The 11,956-nt window shown below is 33.3% G+C and overlaps 1 protein-coding gene across 1 annotated transcript; it reads right to left on the bottom strand.

Annotated features, from left to right (window-relative positions):
* Nucleotides 1-1,275: 1,275 nt before the first annotated feature.
* LOC124455805 (myotubularin-related protein 5-like) lies at nt 1,276-8,341 on the bottom strand. The gene is made up of 10 exons (XM_047006424.1): nt 8,162-8,341; nt 7,238-7,503; nt 6,294-6,457; nt 5,821-5,983; nt 5,355-5,435; nt 3,986-4,115; nt 3,309-3,445; nt 2,977-3,090; nt 1,921-1,946; nt 1,276-1,517 (listed from the first exon to the last, which is right to left on the bottom strand). The coding sequence occupies exons 2-8, from the start codon at nt 7,427-7,429 to the stop codon at nt 3,043-3,045; spliced, it is 915 nt and encodes a 304-aa protein (XP_046862380.1). The 5' UTR covers nt 7,430-7,503; nt 8,162-8,341; the 3' UTR covers nt 1,276-1,517; nt 1,921-1,946; nt 2,977-3,042.
* Between the last annotated feature and the right edge of the window lie 3,615 nt (nt 8,342-11,956).

Raw genomic sequence — 11,956 nt, 5'->3', positions numbered from 1 at the left:
TTTATTATATATGAACATGAAAATAGCAAGCAAAACACTCACTGACGGTTTTAATTAAACAACCTAAAATACAAATGTTCTTCAATTAGGGGGTGTTTACATGAATCCGGAATGACTTTCAATCCCGATCGAAACGTGATGTCAATCCGTGTTTACATGAAACTAATTGTTGTTTTTCTTCGCACTCATTTTAACCCATTTAGCCTCTTTATTTGCTTACGAGCTTCAATTTGCCGGAAGACAATACCCATGCCACATGCGTGCTTCGTCATTAATCACAATATCATTCCAGAATGAAACTCAATTCGCGTTTACATGAGATAACAAGTAAATTTCGATCCGGAATGAAATTTCGATCCGGAATGAAACTAGGAATGAACTCGATCCGGATCGAGTTGTGACTCATTCCGGATTCATGTAAACATGCAATAGGATTTCTTTTAAAGTGGAATGAGTTCATTCCGGATCGAAACTCATTCCGGATTCATGTAAACACCCCCTTAGTGGCAAACATTGGATATACCGACTATGTATGAGCAATATGCAATTTTCCTAAAATTTTGCTAAAAGGACAGAACGCTACCTCCCCCAGCGACTTTTCATATTATTTAGCTTCCCTAATACGAAGTATGTTCTACAACCACAATGCAAACGAGAGTCTTCACGTCCTCCATTATATTTTGACCAGCTGCATCCAAGACATTTTCCTCATCCAGGTAATTCAATAGAAATCTATAGTCATTATTAGAAGATAATCTAGAAGCTTTCTTGCATGCGTGAGCATATTTTATAGAACTGCACTGAAGGTTTTATTCTGGTTTTTATTGTGGCATCTTTATTATATATATATAAGTAGTTTAACTATATTGCATGAGAACAACTTACAGGGTACAAGATATTGAGGACAATTTACGAGGCACAGCAAATTGAAGATGACTTATACGGTGGTGTACTTTGCCAAAACAACACCCTACAAGTCTTGGAGACATCAACTAAGCCTTTTTGGCTTCTGTACCTTTAATCTGTTTGGAAAAACTATTGTGAATCATTGTTGGAATCACGTACTCTAGACTGGGGTAGTGTTCAGACAGAGCAGATAAGTTAAGCTTGTTAGCCTACCATTTGATAGTATTGAGACTCTTATTGTTATATTACGCGATCGATGAGAAATAAATTGCTTCAGTGATTATAACTGGTGTCACACTATTTTTGTAACATGTGGAAATACTACGAAAATTCGTATTGGTTATTTCAGTCATGATAATTTGAAACGTGTGCGTGTCTTAAAATGATACTATTATTTAAAAAAATTAAAATACATACATAAATTACCTTAAATATGCGTTCTAAAATGTTAAAATATTTCACATATGCACAACATTTCTTTTGATTATAATGAAATCCCTGATTGGAACGTGGAAGCTCTACGTATCCAAGCTTTGTAATTTAGATATCCATTTCTTGGCTTCTTCCTTCGTCGCATCATACAAATTATACAATCGTTTCTCTGTACGAAGCTATAGAAGCATATAAGACAGTGAGAGTAGTCTTTAAGAAGAATAAGTATTTTACATGCATGATTGTTTACATCGGTTTTATTTCAAAGTTTTAGAAACAGGGTTCAATGTTATCAGCGTAAAATGTTAGATTGCTTTTTCAATGTCAAGCTAAATCAACTAAAAGTGGAAAGAAAGGATCATCTTTAAGCTTCAGGGAAAATTTAAAAGTCCATATAATAGCTTATTACCATTATTTAATGCTAGCCACGCTTACATAGTTCACAGAAAATAACAAGCACGATTAACCAAATGGTTTTTCATACAATAATTTAAACCAATCAAAATTCGTGATGATTTAGTGCACCTTGAAGCTTGAAACAAACAACACAGCGATGAAAGATACACAAATATATTTACTTACGTCGAATAAAACTTGCTTCTCGTTTGCTAAAAATATCAATGTAATTCACAATTTTTACAAAAAAAACAACACGACGATACAATAACAGCACTTTTACAATCATGTAATCATGTTTACAGTTTTATCGTAGAATTAAATACGTAATTGCAACGTGTTCCATACTTAATTTATATTATTAATTTTTATATACTGAAATAAATATCCTTTCTACAGATACCAAAAAAGCTTAAAACATTTCAATTCATTCAAGCTGGTGCACAAAGACATTTGCTCTTAAGGTAATATCCCAGTAGAAGTTTTAATTTGGAACACACAACACCCACTCCAAAAAACCCAAAGTTAACAGAAAAGTCGTTTTTCTCAGTCATGCAACCAAAGTCAATAGAGCATTGTTTTAAAAGCTCGTCAAAACCATGGAAGAAATAAGACTATAGAGCAAAATATGGAAATAAAACTTACAATTCAAGGTGACATTTCACATGAAATAATTTCAGATAAGTTGACAACACCTTGACAATGAACATCGCTTACTTCATCATAGTAAGGAAGCTACAAAACCAATTAATTTGTGAAAACATAGACATCGTAAAATGTTACAGCTAAGGACAGCAAATTGCAATGAACTAGAAATAAGTGCATCGAATAATTTGCACAGCTTAAACTTTGCGATTTTCACCATCAAAAAAGTCGAAAGCTTTAAATCATGGACCTCCCGTTCTTAGAACTTCTTGTTAACAATTCCATGCTCTGTCAGTAATGTAACGATTTTTAAAATGCACTTTTTGTTACTCTTGCTTTTAACGTGATGTCACAAATAGAACAATAAAAATTTAACGTTAAATCACAAAAATAAGGTATCGCAAAGTATTATTTGGACTAAATCAAATAGGCACAAATTTATGGTAAGAAACAACAAAGTTAACCTTTCTATAGTAATTTTTAACACAAACCAGTACACATTGACAATCTGAAGCTTTATTTTACACCGTTTTCCACCTTTCATTATCACATTCCATCAAAATATCGTTCGCTAAAATAGCCAATAAAGAACATTACCTGATGTCTTTCCGTATCCAATACAAAATACCGTTGCTTCCATTGTTTGAATAAAGCACCTCGTTTTCATAGATAACCACAAACAAATTTCGAAGATTTGTTCATACTTGGAGACTATGGAATGATAAAGATTATTCAAATGACTAATTCATGATAAATCACTTTGGCTAGTGTAACTAAAGCTTAATGCGGTATAACTGAGTAATATAAAGCGAAACTTATCAATATCTTCTTTCTTTACATAATATATAATTATAACTTTAAAAGGGAAGGAAAATGCTTGCAATTAACAAACATCAATAATAGAAGTTCACAAGTGTACTATATTGTACCTCGTGTAAGCTTTTGTTACTAGTAGATGGCATGCTATCATTCTGGTCTTTTAGATTCTTGTAATTAGGACACGTTTTAGGAACACGTGATAAGCATTTCTCGTGGCAGTTGTATCCACATTCTGTGCATCTGAATCCTACAAAAAACACATTTTAAAATACAAAAAAATTTTTGGTGGCAGGAGCCAAAATCTCTCCACAAAACGTTAGCATAACTACGACGCGTGGTGAACAGTTTTTGGGTATCAAGATGCCAGAACCGAGCCAAGCCATTTTAATCTATTTTGGATGGACTTCTTGAATAAATTTCTTAAATTATTAAATTATCAACGGTACACACTCATTGGAATTCATGATAGACAAAAGCGGCGTCACAATCATCATGAAATAAATTATCAGTCCTATGACATAATAATTATCATAAATCTAGCACAAAAATATTGTCTGGCTGCGATTGTTTCACTTTCATTTCAAAATTAAATTTATACTAGGGGTATATTTAACTAACATGAACGCACGTGCATTCTGCTATAAAGCTTTGCTAGTTGTAAAATTTTATTAGCAGAATTTCCATAGAAACTTTGCACAGTAGACAAGATAAAGAAGCGTGTTTATAGATGCAACGGAAAGTCAACTGCAAGGCCATCATAGATAGATAGATACACAGCAAACCATACCTCCTTTTCCAATATTCCATATCACTTGTAGACAGAAATCGCAGTTGGTTGGCGTAAAGAAACTGTGAGGTTCAAATGAATGAGGTCGTGAAAAACCTTGGTTACTGTAATCTTCGATTTGAAGTTTCCCCTGAAATATAAAAGTAACATCTGTCACATAGTATGTAGCTTTAAAAGAAACTAAGTGAAATCAGTTTCTACAATGTCATCTTATAAAAGTATCAAAGTTAATCTCTACTTCAAAGGTATAAATACGCAGCAAAAGTTGTAAAAATAATTTTGAATTACAAATTTTAGCAATTACTGTCTGTTCTTCGCAACACACAACAATGTTGACATTTTTTTAAAGCTAAGATCTTAACACGCATGGAAAGCCTAACTAACGCAAAAAAGGAATCAACGTATTATGAAAATTTAAACAAAACAAATTATTTACTGAAACCAGTACAAATGGTGTGTTGTCATGTGAAGTGAGCCGCCACAAGGTAAGTCACTTACAAAAGTTCCAGCATTAAGATCTTAATTTTACCTCCATTTCAGTAAAAAGAAATTAAATGAAGATTAAAGTAATGCATTAACTGACTACTTTTCAAGATTTTATCAAAAAATCAGAATTCAGAGACATTAAAAGTTTATACAAACTGTGTTCGAGAATCTTTCAAAATGGCGGCATGACACCAATCTCATATTGTGTAAAAAAAAACTTTTAAAAACTCGGGTGCTGATAAGTGCAATGCTCGAAAAAACCGTGTCTCTAAAACCCTTTATTGCACGAGAGCTTCAGTTTCTCAAAATTATTGAAAAACCTGCGTGGTTAGGGTGGAAAGTTTCAAGGCAAAAATATAAACAACATGTTATTAAAATTCAAGAATTCATTGACTTTATATTCTTCTTAAAACGTTATTTCATAAAGAAAATACAAAAAAATATTTGCCTATTCCTATCGATTTATATACAAACACTCGTGAAATTTTTACACACGCACTTCGTGTTCCTCTTTGCCATGTAATTTATTGTTTCTCCCAATCACGTGTTTCTAAAACTCTCTAGAAACTCAGAAAGTGTTTTCTAGTTCTTAAAGAGTACAACATACTCCAAAAAACATGAATACAATGAATTTCATGCATAAGTGCTACCAGCAATGCAAAACTAAATGTTAAAAAAGTGCATTTTTATAAGTTACCAAACTAATACATAAGTCTTTTTGTATATAGAAATTATTTTATCAAAAATCACAAAATAGAACGAGTATATTGCATGAACGAGAATATTGATTCAAGATCACGTAATCATAAAATGGTCATTGAAGTTATAAATTATCTACAATCAATATAAATTAATCATAAAGAAAAAGAATCAAAAATACTACCTCAAGTATTATGTCCATCGTATCTCGTTTGTGTAGTACACCACTACGGACTCTGGAAAGTTCTTCATTGTATGTTAAAAACTGTAAAGAAAAAATGCCAGTCAGTTATGGTGTTCATTTGTACCAGACAAACACCACAGTCTGTGATGGTATTCATACCATGCACATACTCCAGTCTGTGATGGTATTCATACCATTCGCATACTTCAGTCTGCAATGGTATTCATACCATGCACACACTTCAGCCTGGTATTCAAACAATGCATACACTCCAGTCTGTGATGGTATTTATACGCACAATGCACACACGTCAGTAAGCAAAAATTAGTTATGCTTCCTAAATGAGACCTAAAATATGATATTCAAAAGCCATTTACAAAAAATCCAGTGAATGACGTTTACTTAATGTCTACAAAGTAAAAAGTAAAACAACACGTCACAATGAAAGTATATTTGCTATAAATACCGTTTTCGTTATTTTAGGCTGTTCCAAACGCTCCCATATTTTTTTCCAACGAGTTGCGTGTTTGCCAGTATCTTCTTCGATGCGATTATATTCGTACAAATGATATGCACAGCTACTACTGTCACAATGAACCGATCCAGCAAACATACCACTTCGACAGCGTCTAGTAAACAATATGAAGCATTAGTTATTTTATTCTAAAATTTTTGCATGGTTGAATATTGTAATCACTTTTTCAAACTTATAGTAAAGTTTGCAACAAAAAATTAAGCATGCAAGCTACGAATGGCATTAAACTTATTTTTTAATAGAAACATGCTAACAATGGAAGCACTACATAATGTTTAAATGGAAACATCCTGACTACTAAAGTACTCAATAATTTTCAAATGGAAACACGCAAATCGTAGAGGTACTTTGCTAAATTATAAACGGAAACGCGCTTACTTCTTAACGCAATATCTTATTTATACCTGTTGGCATCGTACTTGTCTTCTAACTTCTGTTGTCCTTCCTCGGCAGCAGTTTCTGTCTCATTTATGACTTCTTGATCAAACTCTGGACAAGTGGAGACATTCTCCGAAACAAAGTAACTCCATAATTTTAGATTGCAAACGTTGCAATGAGGACGAAGCACCTGGGAATTTAGAAATAATGAATTAAATCTGGTTTACGAGAAGAAAATCTTCTAGAAAAAATAAAGTAAACGAGTCCTTGTGAATTAGTAAACATATTTTAGGTGCTCAATAAATTATAATTTTTGTGTTTGTGAGCGAAATTCTAACAACAAAAATATTTTTTTCGTTCCAATTTATAATCAAACCTTTCTATTTACACTAACAAATTTTGTTCAAATTTTGTTCTATCTCATTAAAAACATCGCACAATATAATTATACACAGACATACGTATTTGTCCTCGTATTTGTCTAGAAAAGAAAAATATTCAGGTTTAACCATTGACACTACCAAATTTTACTCTCGGACAGGCGTTTCTGTTGGTGAAATCCAGATAGCTTATCACTGTAAATGGACCGTGCGTGGAAGGATTGGGACTAGTTGAATTGCTGGCTTTAAATTTTTGGCGGAAAGTAACATTACAGTTCTATTTAGTTCAATGGGTTTTACAATCTAATAAAGTCACGTTAAGAGCAACACAACAAATCAAGGATATTCTAGGATTTACTAAATGAAGTTTACAAGTTTAACCAATAAACGTGTTAGATAAAAGATATACAAAGCGTCTGTTGAAAAATAAACTGAGTTAAATGCCTGTTCTTCTTTGATCTTGTTTTAAATCAATTTGACAGTGATTACACAACTACATGACCGAAAAGCATGCAGGTAATTTCATTGTATTGCATGCGAATTGTTGCAGCAAAGATTTGCTAAAATATGGCTGCAAATCAACAACTCACCTTTTCAGAATGTTCTTTCGAAAACTTGAAATTATAAAATAATGATGATTTTTTGTGTAGCATGTCGATGTAATCCCAAGGACTTTTTATGTGAGATTTAGAAGTCTTTGCATCTTTCTTTTCAGCATCTGATAGCCAACCCATTTGCACACGTTCGTGCTCTGAATCCAGTAAAAACGTACGAAAACGCATGGAGACATGATGATAGGCGAGGAAATGTAAATAATACTCGTTGAATTCGAAGGATAGTGAGTAATTTTTCTAAACTTAAATGCAAAAATAAAAAAAGTAATTAAGAACACAAACAATATGAACAAATAACTAAGTCACTTTATCTTTAATTTTGAATTATAGCAAATAAAAAAGATGGGAGACAATTGATATCTAAACATTTCCCACCAAAATTCTTTAATAATATACGGTGTTTTTACTTTACGAAACGAGCGTGTTCTCCTAAGTGCGTCACTGATGGCGATGAGTAACTTATTTCTAGGCCCGAAAAGAGCATTAAAAAATATTGTGCACATGTTCTTAAAATGAATTCAACTATCTAGAGAAGTTATTTTTTGAACCTGATCTATGCACTTTAAAAAGTTTGATATTTAACAAGATATTGAAATAGTCATTGAGGGGTTTATTGAGTCTTATAATGCAAGAAAACTTTAAAGATAATGACCACGAAAGAGTTGCTTCTAAGAGTTAAATGTATATTTCAAATTTATCGCGAGAAAAGCGCCTTAACTTCATGACTAAAATTTTTGATCGAATAAAGTTTTCAAAAAAAATTTAATGCTTAACTCAAAGCTTTTGTCAAACGTTTTTTTTAGTAATATAAAAAAAAACATTTCGCACAATACTCAGACGACTGACACAGGACCATCTCAACTCCAATTTTTTAAGATAACTTTAAGAAATAATGATAACCTGATGGACGCCATCAAGAAATCGCAAGAAAACAGGCGTGAATCCACTTGATTGCGTTGAATGTGTATGATTACAGCCATGTGAGAAACGATGTTCAAAGGACAACCATTCTTTTTCAACTAAAACTTTAAAACCATTAATCATTCGGTAGTATGGATCTAACATTACTTGAGCAAATTACGTCACCTACAAAAAAACAACATGAAGTATTAACTGTAGTTGTTCTTACGTGAAGCAGAGACATTGTCAGTTCGATCATTTGGAGGAGGGGGGAGTGGAGAATATTTATATATGCATATTAAAATGGAACTGAAAAAAACACATTCGATTTCAAAGGAACTGGATATGACAAAACGTAAGATATTGCCTTGAGTATTGAGGGCTTACACAACTATCGCCATTGACTATCGTAAAAATAATAATACAGATAACAAACACACCAAGAAAGATTACACTATAATAATCTGATGTGTCAATTTCTACCACTTATGTATAATCAAAGTCCAAACTCCACACTACTAAAAGGAGATCTTACATGAAGTATGACCCAATATAAAAGATGTTTTGCCAGACCTCAATGGTTTATAGGAGCATACGTAACAAGTAACTTTTGTAAATAACATAAGGTAGGTGCTTAAATGAAGCTTACTTGTGTAGTAATGTCCCATCCATCTTCAAACGAGACAAGAACAGATGTTCCCTGAATGTCCAAAAGATCCACGACAGCACCGGATATCCGAAGTACAAGCGATAACTACAAATGAAAATAGGCATGAGATACACCAAAAACCCCGCAAAAGTCAATGTTTCAATACTTTCTTCTGCATATCTTTCAAGAACGTTCTCGTGGCAAAAAAATATACTTCGTTGGATACAGTTATCCAAAGGTTGCTGTTTTATCTTTATGGAAAAAACGTTCTTTTTTATTGACTGTTGACTTTGGATCGTAGCTAGTTGAGATTTAATATATTTTTTAAACAATCCAATGGTTCACAGTAGAACAAGAACGAATTTAGGATCGAGATGTTCCGAGGGTTGTGCATCCCTTCTAGCCTTGGCCAAATGGAATGCAGGATGGGTGCCGATTTCCTTACCATATACTAACTATACATAACAATTAAGGAAAAGAAATTGCGATTGTAAATCACACAACAGCATGTTGAGAAACGTCACAGTAGAGAACCTGTTGTTAAATATGAGTTAGATTATCATAATACAATTGAAACCATCAATATACATATATTATATAAAACAGCGTAAACCAGCTGATACATGCTTCAACCAATTACATTATAAAGTGAAAACACGAATTATGAAGGAAACCGCTGACTCGTGAAAGCTTTGTGAAAATGAGTAACGGGGGGGGGGGAGAATTTATTTCCGAACTCTACACAAAGTGTTTATATGTGTTTTAAAGAGTAAAAAATGATGCGGTAAAAAAATGTTAAGTCCTAATTAGATGCAGAGGTTCAGGAAAAAATCTCACCTTTAAATTGCTTTTGTCTCCAAAAACGTACAGTGCAGCAGGCTCCCATCCTTGCTCAGTTATTGCTTTGTCAACGGAGTCCACAACAGAAACACGTTTAGATGCATTGTCATTTGATCGTGAATTCATCATTGCTAGACATGCTACGTTGGCTGCCAGTGAACGATGTTTCGCCTCCACTTTATTCCGATACAGGTTGAAGACACTTAAATTAAAGCATAGAGAATCACCGTTACATAAGCATAATAATGCTTAAAGCCAAACTTTAGGATTGATACGAAAAATAAATGCAAAAGCTATGAAGCTAGAGGGCGCCAGGGTACATATGTCCCGTGCACCAGGAATAAAAAGGGCATAAAATGAAAATTTCTACGACAAGGGTAAAAACAGTCACAAACAAGATTGCCTTGGCAACAGCAGCCAGACGCATGAGCTAGTTATTAGTAACTGGAATGATAACCAGAAGCCAAAAATTGAAGCCGAAAAATATTTGCCGTCAATCAGAAAGAAGAAGAAATTGTGCGCTGATGAAGAATGTATTTGATCGGCTTCAACATGAGATATAGCACGTTTTACGACTAAAAGACGTGAACAATAAATTTGGTTTGCTGGACGTTAAGACTTTCTATCTGGCACAGATGAGGATGCAACTCGTCGAAATTGTGCAGATTTGCAAATTCTACAACACGGACATCAATGGCTACGACTTTTCATCAAATGGTGATGCAGAATGCTGCTCCGTAACCGAACTGAAGCTCTACTAGAAACTCCTTTGGATCTTCTTGGTTTTATTGTGTTTATGGAGATGATGTATTTCGAATTTACAAAAGATTTCTACAAATTTTGTTAACAATAGCAGTTTCAATTGCAAGTTGTGAAGCGGTCGTTCAACAAATTGAAACTGATTTTGTTGTATCTGCGTGCATCAATGGGACAGGTTGTCTCAGTGATCTTGCTCTTCTTAGCGTTGAAGAAACATTGAAACAACAGATTTCGATAACGTGATTGACCAGTTTGCGACAGTAAAATCGAAAAATAAATCTATTGTAGACTATGTGAATTATCTTTATTAATATTTAGGTGAGTCATATGCAATAGAATTGTATAATATTGCTTCTTCCTTAAAATAATAGTCCATTGAAATGTAGCTGTTTTTTCCGTATACAATGGAGTATACAATGTTATTGTAAAAGAAAATGCGATTATACAAGCAGGAGGGGGCGCCAATTCTATAGTTTTCCCCCAGGCGCAAAATACCCTGGCTACGCCTCTGAAATGGAGGTACATTTGCTAATGTTAATAAAATTTAAAGAATGGAAACAGTCCCTAAATACTTATTTCATAGATAAATATTTTACAAAAATCAATAGTATCCATAAATTAATAGCTTAGAAAATCAAGCTATTTCTAAATCACTTAGTTTTAGAAAAACAATTATACAATTCATTTTCATTAGTTCTCGTTTATTTTTCGAGGATACTTTAATTCAAAATGTGATTTTCAAAAAAACGAGAATCCACAAAACCGCACCCATAATTATAGTAAAGTAAAATATGTTGCTGTGATACCAAGGGTGGCAATAGATCTGTGTGTATGTGGGAGAGGGGGGCATTGCTCTTGGGGGGGCACTAACATGTGAGGGTAGGGGACGAGCGTTGACACGATAAATATAAACAACTAACCTACGGTAGATAAATATTTATCTTGCTCCACGTTGGATGAACGTATTGCGTCAGTACTTCCACCACTTGCAGCTTCACCACAGCGAATGATGGATGCCACAGAGCTTCGTTCAATAGCAGAAGATCGCAATAAAACGGCGAATTTATTGACTTTATGTCTCCACGTCTCAACAGGAAAACGCATTTGGCAATGATTTTTTAGACACGCGCAACAAAGAGTCATCGGTCACAAGTTGTGGCACCACTAAAACAGCCGGGTAACTGAAAGAAAAATCCACAATATGATGACTATTTTTTTGAAACATGTTAATTTTTCAAAGACTTGTAAAGCTTACCCTTTCATAAAACAAAAAGATGTATTATACGATAGTAAATATGAGTTTAAAACACTTTATGGTAATAATGAAAAAGGTTAAATGTTCCTAAGTCTTATTACCTTGTGAGTTGAAGTAACGAAACTTCCAATAATGCAAACAGCAAAACGCAAAATAAACGAAACAAAAAACCATTTACGAAGGTGATTCAAAGGAAAAACACTTGGAAAACAGTTAAACTATGCAGACAATACAATTTAAACGATTTATTTTTTATGGACGAAATCTAGAAAAGTGAAATCAACCAATAAAA

Source organism: Xenia sp. Carnegie-2017, unplaced genomic scaffold (assembly GCF_021976095.1).
Source record: "Xenia sp. Carnegie-2017 unplaced genomic scaffold, XeniaSp_v1 HiC_scaffold_4, whole genome shotgun sequence".
In the NCBI taxonomy this organism is placed as follows: Eukaryota; Metazoa; Cnidaria; class Anthozoa; order Malacalcyonacea; family Xeniidae; genus Xenia; species Xenia sp. Carnegie-2017.
The sequence above is the reverse complement of the archived record's forward strand: the minus strand, read 5'-3'. Positions and strand labels throughout refer to the sequence as shown.

What these genes read in the sequence shown, in the direction of transcription:
- LOC124455805 (XM_047006424.1), bottom strand. Translation starts at nt 7,429, where the DNA reads ATGCGTTTTCGTACGTTTTTACTGGATTCAGAGCACGAACGTGTGCAA. An exon ending in AGCCTAAAATAACGAAAACG is followed by an intron (nt 5,436 to 5,820) that starts GTATTTATAGCA and finishes TTTTCTTTACAG; the next exon opens with TTTTTAACATACAATGAAGA. An exon ending in ATGGAATATTGGAAAAGGAG is followed by an intron (nt 3,446 to 3,985) that starts GTATGGTTTGCT and finishes TGTTTTTTGTAG; the next exon opens with GATTCAGATGCACAGAATGT.